The sequence below is a fragment of the Zingiber officinale genome, chromosome 1B, assembly GCF_018446385.1.
Source record: "Zingiber officinale cultivar Zhangliang chromosome 1B, Zo_v1.1, whole genome shotgun sequence".
Taxonomy (NCBI): Eukaryota; Viridiplantae; Streptophyta; class Magnoliopsida; order Zingiberales; family Zingiberaceae; genus Zingiber; species Zingiber officinale.
Genome location: NC_055986.1, coordinates 167550727 through 167568463, shown reverse-complemented (window position 1 = coordinate 167568463; position 17737 = coordinate 167550727). Strand labels below are relative to the sequence as shown.

Genomic DNA, 17737 nt, shown 5'->3' with positions numbered 1-17737 from the left:
AGTCCTCTTGTGTGCGAGTACTAGAGAAAAGACAAGGCTGCTCACGGAGGATGCTTAATGGTCAAACCTGCAAGCATATTAACAAACAAATAAATAATTCAATTAAGTGGGAGCCAAACCTTAATTCCATGCCCAAAAAGGTTAGCCTAATTTAAGCCCGTGACAGAAGTCGATTAAAGACAAAAATGGTAGGGTTTTTTTTTTGGTTGTAAAATTAGTGTTAAATTTATTATGTTATATAGAGTTGAATGAGTGGTTATATAGAATAAGAAATGATAATTTATTAAATAATGTATTTAAAATTTTAAATTTATTAAAAGGCATACGTTATTTTACTATTTATCAAAGAGCGTATATTTTCAAGTGTAATTTTAATTTTACTCTTTTGACAATCTGATTTTTTCTACCGTTTTTGTTTTTTCCACTATTTTTCTCTCTCTTCATATGAATAACTTTACATAAGATTTAGTCAATTTTTTAATAACATTTTAATATATTTGAAGAAGTCAAAATAAATAATAGATAGCATATTTGAATTCCTTGCAATCTCATAAATCCACTGAAACTGAAATGAGTGTAATCGGAACTCCCTAGGTTCATAAGTGGGTTTCAGTCAAAATCCATTGATAGATTATAGAACTCCGATTGCACCCATTTCAGTTTTTAACGATTTTTTCATTTTACATGTTAACATCTATGAAAAGTCGAAATAAATAATGGATATCATATTTGAACTCCTTGCAACCTTAGAAATTCATAGGAACTGAAATGAGTGCAATCGGAACTCTATAGGTTCAACAGCGGATTTCAGTCAAAACCCACTGATGGACCTAGAGAGTTCCGATTGCACCAATTTCAGTTCCTATAGATTTTTAAGGTTGCAAGGAGTTCAAATATGGTGTTCATTATTTATTTCGATTTTTCATAGATGTTAACATGTAAAGTAAAAGAATCGTCAAAAAAGCTCACATTGGGCCTGATATGATTCCATATCAGGCCCAGCGTGGGCCTGATATCATTCCCTGATATGATTTCATATTAGGCCCATGTCAGGCCTGATATGATTCCATATCAGATCCAATGTGGGCCTTTTTGACGATTCTTCGATTTTATATATTAACATTTATAAAAAGTCAAAATAATAATGGACATCATATTTAAACTCCTTGTAACATCATAAATCCATAGGAACTGAAATGAATGCAATTAGAGCTCTCTAGGTCCATTAGTGAGTTTTGACCGAAATCCACTAATGGATCTAGAGAGTTTCGATTGCATCCATTTCAGTTCCTATGAATTTCTAAGGTTGCAAAGAGTTCAAATATGGTATCCATTATTTATTTTGGCTTTTCATAGATGTTAACATGTAAAATGAAAGAATCGTCAAAAAAGCCCATGTTGGGCCTGATATGGAATCATATCAGGTTCGACGTGGGTCTTTTTGACGATTCTTTCATTTTACATGTTAACATCTATGAAAAGCAAAAATAAATAATAGACGTCATATTTGAATTCCTTGTAACATCATAAATCCATAGAAACTGAAATGGGTGCAATCGGAATTCTCTAGGTCTATCAGTGAATTTTGACCTAAATCCACTAATAGACCTAGAGAGCTCCGATTATACTCATTTAAGTTCCAGTGGATTTCTGAGATTGCAAATAGTTCAAATATGCTATCTATTGTTTATTTTGACTTTTTCAAATGTATTAAAATGTTATTTAAAAATTGACTAAATTTTATGTAATGTTATTCATATGTTTTGCATGACGATAAAAAAGAGAAGAGAGAGAACAATAGTGGAAAAAAGAAAAACGATAGAAAAAGTCAGATTGTCAGAAGGGTAAAATAGGAATTGCACTTGAAAAAGTACGTTTTTTTGGTAAATAGTAAAGTAACGTATATCTTTTAGTCAATTTAAAATTTTAGATGAATTGTTTGATAAATTATTGAATAAGAAGTTAAATATTAAAAAGAAAATAATAATTACGTTTAAGTTGACTTGAATATTTATTTAAGTAATCAATAAAATATCTCAATTAAATGATGTAAAATCATTACAAATAAACCTATTTATAAAAAAATAAGATTAAAAAAATTGATTAGAATAATAAAATAAAATTTTATTTAAATATGATGGAAATACAACAGGAGAACTAAGAAATAGGGCCTTAAAGTGATAACCTCTTTTAGTGAACTTTTAAATATAGCCCTAAATCTGAAATCATAAATTCTAAATCCTAAGGGATAAAATATTTTTGAAGATAATCATTCCACTCTCTTCTTGAACTGCTTTCTTGTCATTAAGTACGGGTTGATTTCCGATGAAATTGAGAGAAATAATTTTCAAATGATGACCTACTTAATTGATACAGTGATAAAAATAGATCCTTCAAAAAGTGGGTCAAAGTAGATAGGATAGGATCAATTAATATGGAAGTCAAAGTTAAGTGATCACATTCACATAGTTGGACGGGCCTGGAACTGGTCTGGCCTGGAACTGCTAACCAGATTAGGTTGCCAAAGCGGGACTCGCATCGTCGGTCGGACATGAATGACCAACTGGACCTCCCTAATAATTATTCTTGGCAACTTGTAGATAAAGCTTGAAGCTAAGTACTAATTTACCTTGTCCGCCGCCCAATTCGATTAGACCTAGGGGCCGATCGGACATATTGTGTCTTCTCGACAACATGAAGAGCCGAGTGAAGAACGAGTTGCTGATTGCATTCTGTAAGGCTGAGCTGACAATCTACCGGTCAAGTGATGGCCTGTCAACTTACAGCGGGACCCACATATATGTTATGTCATAATCTTTTAAAAGTTTGTGCGGTAAAAAATAGAGAATATCCCGTAGGTAAATCATATTTTAGAAGTTTTCAATCTATCAAATTACATAGATTTGCTTGCTCATTTAAGGAAATGTGTCAGAAGTACTTTATGATATATCTTATTTTATGAAAACTTTGGAAAACGTGCTAATATTTTGAGATGCATTCATAACACAACATTGACACTATAAAAGGGGTCTCTATGGTGGAGGTATACAATGCTTCATATTTATACATGCTTTTTGCTATAATTTGCTGTCATTATTTTATTCTCCCAAATTGATCACTAATTTGAACGTCAGAGGTCAATATCAAAATCACTTTTCTAACCCTGTACTAGTGCTCCATGTGTTACAGGACAGTAACAGAACCATATTTTTAACTCACCACTTTGAACGATTTCGAATAGATCATCATTTTTTAATTTATCTCTTTATAAATCACAATAAAATTGACCGTGTGAGGAGTTTCCTATCCACGCTTAGAACTAAGAATAGAGTCTTAAAGTGAACCCAAATTAGCCCACCAACTGTAAACCCACGATCGATTCTTTTTTAGTCCTTTTAGATAATCCAACGACTAGCACATGAGTTATTATCATCCTAAGAACATCTTTATTTTTTTTTGCCACCACGATCGATTCTTTTTCCTCGAAAACTAAACAAAGGAAAAGGCTCAATGAATCAATCATCCACGATGTGAGAATCACTCATTCCACAGTCGGACTTGAATCCATTCACTCAAGCAGTAAAAAGCACGTCGTTTCAGCATGGTAAACCGTCGCAGCCCATAAATTTAACCCTCTCTTCTCCGCATCTCTCCACTCTGATTAGTTAATGCACGCACACAGGCCGAAGCATCTTTTTTACTTTCTCTAAGAGGTAAATCATCTACGTTGCATAATCGTTCTAAATAATAATAATAAAAAAAAGAGAAAAAATAATTTCTAATTTGCCTTCCCCAATCGATTAACAGAGTAATATCCATCCTTAAGTTCCTCTGAACTCCAGGACTGGCATTGCCATTGCCATTGCCCTGCTACTGCCTGCTGCTGCTGCGTTATCTATGCAGTGCGATGGCAGGAGGAAGAGAAAAGAGGTGAAAAAGTCTGGCGCAGTGCCTTTGGTTTGTTGCTGCCCTGCGTCATTAATGTCGCCTTCAATGATCGTGGGCCACGCACCACTTTTTACCACTCTTTTCATCCAATTTCTAGAGAAAATTCCGAGTTCCTCCAACAGTTTCCAGAGAAAGTGTTGCTCTCATGTCATCTTCCAGTTCATGTCCATGTTCATGTTAGCTTCGGCCGATGAATTACAGTAGAAACTACTGGTAAAAGAAGAGGATAAAAACAAAAAAGAAGAGGCAGAGAGAAAAAACAATGAAAGAGATGATGCCTTTCATCTCTGTCTCCTTCTCTGCTCTCTGAACCCATTCTAATTGAGTTTGCAGAGTTGAGCAGAGAACTGCATGGCACTGGAGATCTGTTTCATGGCTTCTTCCTCTCTCGTGTCCCTGTCAAATGCAAAACCGATCCAAATCTCTCGACTTTAATCTTAATCACACAGCCACTTTAATCTCAATCATACGTTAAGAAGCTTCAGTCAAATTACATTGATTTCTACATCATAATTAAAATTACACCACGAATCCGTCGTCTTCACTAGTTGTGCAGAGGGTTGGAGCCGGTGGGCACAATGCGCTTGTCGTCCTCCACGAGGCTACTATTTGTCTCCGGACAGCTTCCGGCCTTCTCCGGCTTGCACCGGCCGAGGCTTCCGACGACCACACCGACGGTCCTCTTCCGGCCGGCCGCCCGCGCGAAGCCTTGGGAGGTAGCGATGGCTAAAATTAAGGAGCACAGGAACAGAGAGGCATGCATCCAACATCTCCACCTCATCGCGAGAAGTAAAATGGAGACGGAAAAGGAGGAGAGGAGAAGAGAAGACGGCAATAACTTGTCCCTTGATCGGTGACGCCACCAAACCGCATTAATGGTGGTGCTTCGATTGGCTCGCAGGCGAACCAGTGCGCCGAGACAGAGAACGCAAACAGAGAAGGAGAGGTAGAGGAGGAGGGAGAGGAGGAGGAGGAGCGTGAAGGAGGACGGTGGACAAAGACTGCGTGTTTGCAGAAAACAACAAGGAATCCAGCAACACTTGGGTCACTGTGATCTAGCGTCGTCATGAACATGTTTGTCTTAGATTGGTCAAAGGGTTTAAGTGCTAAATCTGTTTAAGGATCCTCTAATGATTGACTAAATTTAGCAAGCTGCAAGTAAACTTAGAATCTAAGAAGAGATCTCTGCTGTCATATCTTAGTTGACGGTTTAGATTAAAGTATAGACTTTTTAAGATATTTTTTTAGTTAGCAGCTAGAGTCCTAGCTAAGGCTCGGTTGATCTTGAAGATCTCGATGATGTCAAGGTTGTTTTTTTTGTCCATTATTGTTATTTTTAATCTCATAAATAGTTTTTAATTATTTTTTTTTGTCATTTTAGAAGACGGACAAGGCGCTAGCTTCCCTTGAAGGCAGGGCAGTGATTTAGACTGTGGCAGAGAATTAATTATCTCATGGAAAATATTTGTTAACTCTGAACAGGAATTGTTAACTCTGAAAAGGAATTATTGATGACACTAACAATCACAACAAAAAGAGAGAGCTTACTTGAGGATCAATACACATAACTAGAGAAGAAATGGGGTGGGCAATTCATCTCTTATTTCCCACAAACTGCACAGATCTAAGCAAGAAAACTACAAGATGCAGACTTTAAATGGCACTTCCCTCTCTGCATTAGATATATAATTCTTCTTCATAAGGCACGAATTATCCATTATGAAATTATCTAGCTTCCTGGCGCAAATATATGGTGCTACTAAACTGTGTAATGCTGCTGAATGGTGTCGATGTCAAGCCCTTTCAGCTTGACCACTGACTCCACATGACCTTTGAGTGTGTGCAGTTCTCTTAGCCTGAAAATTAACCAAGAATTAGGAAGATTAATGTCACAAGCATAATAAATGTTTAGTTGATTGCAAACGATGAAAATGTAAGTTCAAAATCTGCCTTGTAATCAATAAATGAAAATGAGTTTTTCTAGTAAGAATAACTTCATTTTCATTTAAGGACAGGATGACTTTATGTATTATGTATTATGATTCACTGCAGTCGCAGAAGTTTTAAGCTGCCATGGACTAGTCAAATTTAATGTTTCTGGTTTGTTGCAACTTTATCTAATACATCATTCATTCATGCCCAAGTTGGATCAGTTCGTCGTCAATCTAAACCAAGGAGAAACAATCTGTGCTTCAAACTCAATGATTTCTTTCATGCTGTACAAAAAGTCTTATTGCTTTGCTATGCATATGAATATAAAAGCACATTACCTTGCAATCTCAGCTCGCCTCTTGGCCTGCTCGGCGATTTCTGAAAGCTCACGATAGTTGTTCTTGTCGGAGAAAAGGTTTGACGTATCAGGAGGTTGGAGACCGTGAAGTGTTCTTTGTGCAATTGCCCATTGAGCTTCCCTTTCCTCTCTTCCATAATCTTTCTTTGTGGTGAAAGCAGTCTGATATTGTAATTAACATAGCACAAGAGATAAAATAAACCAGTTAGTACTAAAACAATTCAAATAAATCAAGTTCGCTGTAATTAATGGAGTTCACTACAGAAGAATTATGTTACCTTCCTTTCGAAGAGAGTATCCCAGGCCTTTCCACTTAGTACATAGCGAATAGCAAACTTAATCCAGTCAAGGGGAATGAAGGTAATAAAACTATAAAGCCAAATTATTCCAGCCCAACCCCATCCGCAGCCTTTAATGTGGGCAAAACTCCAGTTTGCATATACAGCTACAACAGTGGCAACCTGAAGAACAGAATTAGTGATTATGTTATGAGTGGATACATGGTGAAACTAAATGTTCATTGAGACACATTGAGCAAGATGCACAAATCTGCATAGTTTTATGGGTGAAAGGTACTTGGTGTAGGAATGTTTCGGAGAAAGAAAACTGAAGAACTTACTAGTTGAGCAATCACAAAGGCACTGCAGAGTAGAAGTCCAGGGCGTTCAGTGAAGCACCAACCACGTGAGCGAGTAACAAATATGAGTGCTTGGCTGATAATACTCACTTGCAGATACAATGCAGCCATCATCTCATTGTCATTGTATCTTATTGATTTAACATGGAATTTGTTCTGCATCAATGGTTTATTTTTTATTTTTTAAAAAAAGAGTGACTAAATACCATACAAATATGTATAATGACATAATGTTCATGATTAAGTGTGCATGAATTGACTGTGAAAGATCAAAAATTTACCGGGAAGAAGTCAGTTTCTTTCATAGCCCAAAAGAAGAGGACAGTCATCAAGGCCATGTAAGTTCCTAGCACAACGCCAGTAGCAAATATTTCTTTTAATTTCCAACTGTCTGGCATTGGAGATGGCTTTACGCGATCTTTAGAGATTGTCATAATGGTACCTACATTTAAAATTTTTCAGAAAATTTTATCCATAAAAGTAAGATAATTGATATATGATTTATTTGTATGTCCTCACCATCATTTAATATGGCAATAATCAAAACCATGAAAGGGGAGAAGTCAAATTTCCAAATTAGAGCAATAAGCATAAATCCAAGCTGCAAAGGTTTGAAATAAAAATCATTAACAAAACAAAAAACCTGAGATCATAGAAAAGATTGAATAGAAATGGATTGACAAATGCCAACTTAATGCTTACCACAATACGGATGGTAATGGAAACAGCATATATCTGTCAGTGTGGAGAAAAGAAATGAGAAACTGGCAGTTTAGAAAAGATAACGAACCGAAGAGGAACAGATGCACATAATAATTTGACCATACAGTGTAGTTTTTCATCCTCTGGAAGATGGCTCTGCTGGTAAGAACAGCACTAATGATGACACTTAGACCAGGCTCAGTCAGGACAATGTCAGAAGCACTTCTTGCAGCATCCGTGGCATCAGAAACAGCAATACCAATATCAGCCTTCTTCAAGGCAGGAGCGTCATTCACTCCATCCCCTGTCATTCCACATATATGCTTCCTCTCTTGCAGCTTCTTCACAATTTCATATTTATGCTCTGGTTCAAAGAATGCCACATTATACAACAACCATGGTAAACATACAATTTACTAATTTAATATGCTTTAAGAATAAATTACCAAATTATTAGAAGGTTATGCTGTTAGAAAAGAAAGTCAATTTGTAACTTCTAGTCAGTCAGTTATACCAATCATAACCCATATCATAACTCTTGCCAGTTTTTAATAGAGTTTCTATAATCACAAAAGCTTAGTGTAATAATGGACCTAATTTGTGAATTTGCAATCTAACATTAGGAATACAACATGATCAAACCTGGAAAAACTCCTGCAAATCCATCAGCCTTCTCAATCAATTCATCCACCGGAAGTGCAGCAATTGTCTCATCCTTGTGTTGTCCAAGCAGTGAAGAGGAAGGATACATGTTTGTGCCCATTCCAAGTCTTCTACCAGTCTCCTTTGCTATTGCAAGTTGATCGCCTAAAGAGAACATCAGTCATTTAACCATAACTCATGAAACAAATAACTCAACTTCAAACTAAAAGTAAAGAATATCCAAATACCAGTTATCATCTTCACATTCACACCAAGGTTGAGAGCCTTACGGATGGTCTCAGCACTATCATGCCTTGGGGGGTCAAAGAGAGGCAGTAAACCAACAAACTGCCATGGTCCACCAGGACTCTCTTTGCTCCTCTCAGGAACTTCCTGAGACACATCACAAAATTGATACAAGGTACAAGGGAATATGCAATTGTAGCAAGAACATAAACCAAGTGCTGAAAACACAGACCTGTCTTGCCACTGCCAACGAGCGAAGCCCTCGTTCAGCAAATTTATCAATCACTGCATGAACTCTCTTCCTCACATCCTCCTTGCAGTTGCAGAGGTTCATAATCTGCACAAGATGGTGGTCCAACAATTAAGCAATATGTAGATAAAATTGGTTATAATATAAATATATAAGGGACAGAGCAACACCTGTTCAGGAGCTCCTTTGCTGACTCTATGCCATTGTCCCTCTTCATCGATGTAAGTCAGAGCTGTTCTCTTGTCGACGGGATTGAAGGGAAAAAAATGAACTTCCCGGATTCCTGATCTTGCCTGATTAGTGCAAGTAATTCCCAGAGCATGAGATCATGACCACTTGATAGTTCAGTAAATAACCTCAAAATATGGCAAGGTAGATTTATACCTCCTTTGGGTCGGCGAGCATCCCAACCATGGCAGCATCGATGGCGTCCTGGTTCTCGGTCCTGGAGGCCCTTGCAGCTAACAAGACAACGTGATCCTTTTCGACGCCTTTGGTGAACACCTCGATTAGGTTTTTATCAACGCTGAGCTTGTTTAATGTAAGCGTGCCGGTCTTGTCGCTGCACAGCACATCCATGCCGGCCATCTCTTCTATGGCGGTCATCCTCTTGGTGATGGCTCCCTGCTGAGAGAGCTTGTGGGAGCCGATGGCCATGGTGACAGATAGCACAGTGGGCATGGCGATGGGGATGCCGCCGATCAAGAGGACCAAGAGGTTGTCGATGCCGTCCCGATAGGAGCGGTGCTGGATCGGGTACATGACGATGATCTCGATGACGATGCCGATGGCGATGGAGCAGATGCAGAAATTCCCAATGGAGGTGAGGACCTTCTGGAAGTGCCCGACCTGATTGGTGCTGTCGACGAGGTGGGCGGCCTTTCCGAAGAAGGTGTGGACGCCAGTGGCGATGACGACGGCCTCGATCTCGCCTTGCTTGCATGTGGATCCGGAGTAGACCTCGTCGCCGGGGTTCTTGGTGACGGGGAGGGATTCGCCGGTGAGGGCGGACTGGTCGATCTTCAAGGGGTCTCCCTCCAGAAGCCGGGCGTCGGCCGGTATGATGTCGCCGAGCTTGATGCTGATGATGTCGCCGGGCACCAGGATCGCCGCATCCTGCTCGCCCCATCCGCCGTCTCTGAGCACCTGAAAAATATAGTGAGAAAAATAAATTCATTTTGAATTAAATATTTGAATATTTTTCAAATATCTTTTAAAATTTTATAATTATCAAATATATTAAAATAATGGCATTATTTAGTCGTTACCTTGGTTTTGGGGGCGAGGCGAGCCATGAGAGCGGCCGCGGCATTACCGGCGTTGTTCTCTTCGATGAACGAGATGGTGGAGTTTATAACCAGCAGGATGACGATTCCGACGAAGTCCTCCCAGTCCGGCGGCTTGCCTCCGCCGTTCGCCAGCCCGATCGCCATGACCGCCGCCATCTCCATCACCCACGAAAGCGGATTCCACATGAACCCGAGAAACTTGAGGAACTTGCTTTCCTGAAACAACACGAAACGCCAGTTCATGGAAGCTCGTAAAACAAGTGCCGATCATGCTTCGTGCAAAGTCTGACCTTTTTCTCCTCGAGCTTGTTTGGGCCGAAGAGCTGAATCCGGTTTGCTCCCTCCTCCGAGCTCAGACCCTCTCTGGTACATTTCAGCTGCTCGAAGACTTCTTCTATGGGAATCTTTTCCTGAGAATTCAAGCAATGCTCTGTTAGCTATAGTTCATCAGTCTGGCGTCGACGATGCGTCTGGGAGAGCAAAGGAAGCAACTTTTTTTTACAGGATTTTTGATACAGAGATTGAATAAAGAGTTCAGCAGAAGCTGAAACAGAGTAGGACAAACTCTAGCATCGATCTCGGATAACAAAAAACTGCATCCAGAAATAGAATCTACACCTTTTTAAGGCTGGCTTGAATAAAGAACATTAATGAGAAAGAACTCAAGAACACAGCTTTTCCTTTTTCTGCTTTTCAAATGCACGAACACGGCAAAAAATCTATAATTTGATTATTGCGCACACTGTACTGTCATTCCACAGCTTATTTATCAAGGAAACCTGGATTCCTTCGAAAGGGAGAATCAAGACCGAAACAGAGAAGCAAGAAGTAGGCAGAATCAAAACAAGGAAGACGATGAAAATTAACAGCTAGCAACAAATGGCTTAATGAATTACCAGATCAACAGTCTCGTTCTTGAGATCCTCCAAGCTCGTGGCTTTGTCTCCCCCCATTTCCTCACCTTTAAATTGAACGAGATCACTAGTAATCTAGCGATGATTTGCAAAGAGATCAAAACCTTAAGCCACCATGCGGTGCCCAATGGATTCGAATAAGAAACAGAGCAACGAACAAATAGCAGAAGATAGAACGGGAAGCTTGTTGACAGCCCTCCTTCAGTTACCGCCTTTTATACCCATTCCGACTAACCGAATTATCGAGTGGGGCCAGATTCTTTCCGGGTGAAGACTGTAACTCGAGATGCGTACCGGAATCCAACAAATAATAATTGCTCAGCCTTCGCTCTTCCGCACTAGCAAACCGCACGCGATGGCGTCACGCGTAACATTAATATAGGGGCTCACTTTTTAGAGCCCATCACAGATCGGAAAGTTATTGGTGGGTGAAGTTGTCGTTATTCGTTAATAAGGAGAAAAAATTAATTAATTAAACTAGTAAATAATAATTATTATTCCAAATTTGACTTCCAAAAAATAAATAATTAATTAAACTAGTAAATAATTATTATTATTCCAATTTTTTCTTATTTTCTTCTTGTCTCAAGCTTTTGGTGGTAACATTTTGTTAATTATATTAAATTGATGAATTATTGTGCATGTTTATCCCATACTTTTTTTTTTGAAATAATATATTTTTATTTAATTATAAAAAAATGTATGACTATATTAAGTGTTATTATTACCTACGCATGCTTGCACGCGACCTCTCTCTTTTCTAATTATTTTGAAAAATTATTTAGGTTACGATGAATAAACATTTGGTTCAAATTCAAAAATATTAAATGGTTTTTCAATTATATCAAGGTTAGGGCTTGGCTTGCCATTAATTATTGTAGTTTTGTTATCTTCACTTAAAAATAGTTTGTAAAATTAAGAGTTAGGTGCATAGGCGTCAGATGTATGATGGGATAAATCTTAGGCCGTCAGTTCATGAGAATATCAAAAATTTTATGCGTCCACCATCTATACTACGTCATGGGGGCATCATAATTATCTAAAAGAATTTATTACAAATATATACTATGTATATATGGGAAGCCAAATTTGGTGTATTGTATGATTATATTAGGCCAACAATGATTAATTAAGGCTCATAAATGTTGAATGCTAATTTGATATAGTCATTAGTTTGGTTGTTCTTGTCAGTATATTTGGATTGCCTTGACCTGTGTTGACTTATTAATGCATTCCAAATTCATTCTGTGTTTGTACATCTTGAAGTCAAAGTTGCCATCCGGAGTTAAATATTTTATTAATTAAATAAACAAGTGGGCGTTTGATCAAGGTTAATTACTTCTCTCATCTTGTACTTAGCTATTGCTATTAAGTGAAACAGTTTAATTAAATATATTTATGTTTAATACGATGGAAGATTCTTAATTCTATTTTTTTTAATCCAAATTAAACATCATTGACCATCCAACAATCAATCAGATCATTATCTCCCTTGCATTATAATTTAATTGAATTGTTGATTTAACAAAGTAAATTTATATCAGTTTCTTAATTTTAACAAATAATAAAACAACATTATACTTATATAAATGATCAGTTCACTAATTAGATTTTATAAAAGGGCAGGTAATGTAGAACATGAACTTCATTTCTATAAATTAAATTGGGAAATAAAAAAATAATGTCAAGGGGGATTAATTTAATTAATTAGAGAGTGCTCTATATATATAGTTCCTTGAACCATTGAGAAATTTAAATATTAATTATTGAAAATATTATAATAGCTTATAGGTCTTAAGTAGACCTTCAATTCTAATTTGGGTTCATGCATGTATGCACATGACTAAATTAAGTTGAAGTTGGTGCAATGAAATTATAATCGATAATTAATTGAATATTGTCCAATATAAACAACTATATCAAATTAAATCATTATATAAATTAACACTATTGGTAATTATAATCATTTTATAATCTTAGTAGTAGTTATAGGGATGGATACACCCTTTGATTAGAGTGGGATGCTGTCCTATCTTTTTTTAATAAAAAAATATATTAGTTTTTTATTTTATTATTTTTAATCCCATCACATATCTCTTGGCCATTCCTATCAAAGATAGTTGACTTTCAAATTTTTATTTCAGCTCCGATATAGCCCAAGGATTGCCGTTAGCTCCCTCGGCCTCCAATTTTTGGTCGATTGCCTTCTGAGAAAAAAAAATTAATTAAGAATGTCTAATAATAACACAATCTAACCCAGATCCTATTACATCATTTGGTCCTTTTAATTTTGATGCACAAGATTTGCACCACTTATAATTGCAATTGAATCACTTTATTAATTTAAATTATAAAATTTATCAATTATTTTTAAATTATGTTGAAGACTAGTTAAAATAAATAAGTAGGATTTATAATTTTATTGAGATGAATTTTTTTCTGTTATAATTTATTCATTATATTTATAACGTTTACTTATATATCAAATCTAAATTAGCTTTATTTTAACTCTTTTCATTTCCAACGAAAGAGGAACATTTTCAATTATGAAATTAATTTTAGAACAGCTCTTAAAAAAAAAAAAAAAAATTTACCTCAGGGTATAGTGTAGAAGGTGAACATATAACATCTTAGTATAATAGTTAACGGTCAGTTCTTAGAAATTGAAGATATAATAACGGTATAATAATTAATAACATATTTTTAACATGTTTTTTTGATCATCTAGATTGAACTGGAGTTAGTTGAAAAAGTTAATAACGATATAATAATTAATGAATTCAGTTTAATGAGAATATTTTTCCTTTCTGTTTCTGTCTGAAAGCTGAGAAAACGAACCTGCCGGTATGACGTGTCTGGAAGGTTGACCGCATCCCCATGACCCGGTCGATGATCTATCTGCTGCGTTGACCAGATCGTCAGAAGTCCTCCTCCGGTCAACTATACCTGTATCCAGCGACCGGGTCGCCCCCGGTCTCTGGTACCTCGGTGCTCGAGGCGAATCCCACAGACATATAAATAACCGTACAATAGTATAGCACAATTAACTGAATGCAGAAAAGGTACGAGAACGTACCCTGGCCCAGGGGGGCGCCCTCGGATGGAGCGGTGAGCTGGTTCCGGTGAGGTGGATGAATGCAAGTCGGTCGGGCAACCGAATCCGCGGGCGATAACTCGGAATCCAGTGCGGTATGGATCCAAAAGATGGCACGTAGGCCGGGATACCACAACGGCTCGCAGGCCGGAACTCGGCACGCAGGCCGGATAAGCCCAATAACCCACAATGGTGATAATGATGCAAAAAGTAAAATACCTCGGCGCGATGGCCGGACATAATCTCGGCGCGATGGCCGGAAGAAGCAAACCTGAGTCCGTCGGATGACGGCTGTTCCGTGGGGCTACGGAGGAGGCTATCCGGAGGCGTCTGCAGCGGCACTCGCAGCCACTATAGGCTGCAGTGGGTGTCGGAAGGAGAGAGGGCAGCGGCTATCGCTGGAGGCGACACCCCTGTAGGCGTCGGCGTCAGCGGCAGCGATGGGAAGCTTCGATGGCCGCTGGTAGCAGTGTCAATGCCCCCTGGAGCGTCGGCAGTGGTATCCATAGCCGCCGGAGGCGGCGTGAGGCAATAGTGGTGGCTGCCGGGGGGCGGCGACGACCGACGAGAGGGCTGGAGTCGTCAGCGGCTGCCGGATGCGTCAATGGCGGCTTGACAGACGCTGGAGGCAGCAATGGAAGCGGGAGATGCCGCCGACCGCTGCAGCTAGAGGCGATCTCTCCCTGTGGCGGCTGCGTCAGCGAGGAGATGAGGTGGCGGCAGCGTGGAGGAGAGGGAACGGAGTAGACGGCAATGCCTCTCGACTGTGTTGACGTGAAGGAAGCCGAAGGAAGGGAAGAGGGTCTGCCGGCCGCTGGTCTCGGAGCCGACGAGGGATGGGAGATGAAGCCAAGCTGCTCCCTGGCGGCGCCCCTCCCTCCTCCACGAACCCCCTCTCTGCTTGCCTTCATCACCAAGAAAAAGAACCTAAACGTCCAATTACCAAAATGCCCTTCACTTTCCTCCTAATTTCTTCTCTGCCCCTTTCATATCCGGATCACAAGCCTCCCCTTCAAGTCTAGTCGAAGGAGGCGTGAGTCCGACTGACTGGACAGTCTATCGCAAAGTATTGAACCGCTTTCGATACCAAAGTCACATAGTTGAACACAATGTACGCTGTCCTACGAGCGGTCGCTATAATAACAATGTCGAATGAGATAGCAACGATGCCGAGCGGATCATGTCTGTAATCGGTACAATGCCGAGTGCACAGCCACGAAGATACCGACCGGACGATCGAAGTGATGCCGATCGGGTGGACAGACGCTAAGCGGAAGATGCTGAGCGAATGACAAAGAAAATGACGATCAGTCGATCATGAAATGCTGGCCTGACGTGCTGAATGAGCAGCATCGAGAATGGTCAGCGAGCGAACATAAAAGGCTATTCTGGCAATCGAGTAACGATGAGTGGGCAATGCTGAACGAGCGATCGGACTGATGCCGATCGGATGGATAGATGTCGGACGGACGATACCGCGCATGCGACCGGAATGACGTCGATCGATCGGATAAATGTCGGGCGGACGATACCGCGTGTGCGACCGCGGTGACGCCGATCGGTCAGATAGATGCCGGGCGGACGATGCCGCGCGTGCGACCGCGGTGACGCCGATCGGTCAGATAGATACCGGGCGGACGATGCCGCGCGTGCGACTGCGATGACGTCGATCGGTCAGATAGATGCGGGGCCGCGAGGACTGCTCGACCCCGAACGGGGGACATAGATGCTCGCGACGGCTACTCGACCCCAAACGGGGGAGATAGATGCATGATATACTGGTCCGATATACTAGTCCTCCAGGCCGAGCGGCTCGGAGGCCTTCGGCTTCGAGCGCTTGGCTCGGGTGATAACCTTTCGGCCGAACGGCTCGGGGGCCTTCGGTGATAACTCGACCCCGAACGGGGGAGATAGAATATATGATATGCTGGTCCGTGCAGAGGTCTTCAGCCCGGGGGATTCACACCGGTCCGACTGCGGCCCGACTCTTGGTCGGTCGCCCGGGAGGTTTATAGTCGCCGGTCCGACTGCGGCCCGACTCTTGGTCGGTCGCCCGGGAGGTTTATAGTCGCCGGTCCGACTGCGGCCCGACCCTTGGTCGGTCGCCCGGGAGGTTTATAGTCGCCGGTCCGACTCTCGATTTTTAACGACGGTGCTCGTCGGTCTCCAAGTGATACCATATACCCGGCCGAACGGCTCGGGCCTTCACATCGAGCGCTGGGCTCGGATACCATATACCCGGCCGAACGGCTCGGGCCTTCACATCGAGCGCTGGGCTCGGATACCATATACCCGGCCGAACGGCTCGGGCCTTCACATCGAGCGCTGGGCTCGGATACCATATACCCGGCCGAGCGGCTCGGGCCTGCACATCGAGCGCTGGGCTCGGATACCATATACCCGGCCGAACGGCTCGGGCCTTCACATCGAGCGCTGGGCTCGGATACCATATACCCGGCCGAACGGCTCGGGCCTTCACATCGAGCGCTGGGCTCGGATACCATATACCCGGCCGAACGGCTCGGGCCTTCACATCGAGCGCTGGGCTCGGATACCATATACCCGGCCGAACGGCTCGGGCCTTCACATCGAGCGCTGGGCTCGGATACCATATACCCGGCCGAACGGCTCGGGCCTTCACATCGAGCGCTGGGCTCGGATACCATATACCCGGCCGAACGGCTCGGGCCTTCACATCGAGCGCTGGGTTCGGATACCATATATCCGGCCGAACGGCTCGGGCCTTCACATCGAGCGCTTGGCTCGGATATAAACCTCCCGGCCGATCGGCTCGGGGGCCTTCGGCTTCGAGCCCCTGGCTCGGATATAAACCTCCCGGCCGATCGGCTCGGGGGCCTTCGGCTTCGAGCCCCTGGCTCGGATATAAACCTCCCGGCCGATCGGCTCGGGGGCCTTCGGGACTTGTACAGATCATATAACTGACAGAACAAATAACAGAAAAACTGACCGTGGTCATGAGGATGCCAGAACTATCCGGCGTCGTTCATCTTCACGTTCCAGATCAGGCGCGTTCCCACAGACGGCGCCAATTTGTTCCTGTCTGGAAGCTGAGAAAACGAACCTGCCGGTATGACGTGTCTGGAAGGTTGACCGCATCCCCATGACCCGGTCGATGATCTATCTGCTGCGTTGACCAGATCGTCAGAAGTCCTCCTCCGGTCAACTATACCTGTATCCAGCGACCGGGTCGCCCCCAGTCTCTGGTACCTCGGTGCTCGAGGCGAATCCCACAGACATATAAATAACCGTACAATAGTATAGCACAATTAACTGAATGCAGAAAAGGTACGAGAACGTACCCTGACCCAGGGGGGCGCCCTCGGATGGAGCGGTGAGCTGGTTCCGGTGAGGTGGATGAATGCAAGTCGGTCGGGCAACCGAATCCGCGGGCGATAACTCGGAATCCAGTGCGGTATGGATCCAAAAGATGGCACGTAGGCCGGGATACCACAACGGCTCGCAGGCCGGAACTCGGCACGCAGGCCGGATAAGCCCAATAACCCACAATGGTGATAATGATGCAAAAAGTAAAATACCTCGGCGCGATGGCCGGACATAATCTCGGCGCGATGGCCGGAAGAAGCAAACCTGAGTCCGCCGGATGACGGCTGTTCCGTGGGGCTACGGAGGAGGCTATCCGGAGGCGTCTGCAGCGGCACTCGCAGCCACTATAGGCTGCAGTGGGTGTCGGAAGGAGAGAGGGC

General features: G+C 41.9%; 1 protein-coding gene across 1 annotated transcript; it reads right to left on the bottom strand.

Annotated features, from left to right (window-relative positions):
* Positions 1–5453: 5453 nt before the first annotated feature.
* On the bottom strand, positions 5454–11089 carry LOC121989694 (plasma membrane ATPase-like). The gene is made up of 16 exons (XM_042543879.1): positions 10901–11089; positions 10295–10414; positions 9984–10220; positions 9100–9861; positions 8886–9008; positions 8698–8802; positions 8468–8612; positions 8220–8384; positions 7703–7941; positions 7578–7610; positions 7395–7476; positions 7157–7317; positions 6858–7031; positions 6517–6699; positions 6219–6400; positions 5454–5804 (listed from the first exon to the last, which is right to left on the bottom strand). Exons 1-16 carry the CDS (start codon positions 10955–10957, stop codon positions 5708–5710), a joined length of 2865 nt encoding a protein of 954 aa, XP_042399813.1. The 5' UTR covers positions 10958–11089; the 3' UTR covers positions 5454–5707.
* Between the last annotated feature and the right edge of the window lie 6648 nt (positions 11090–17737).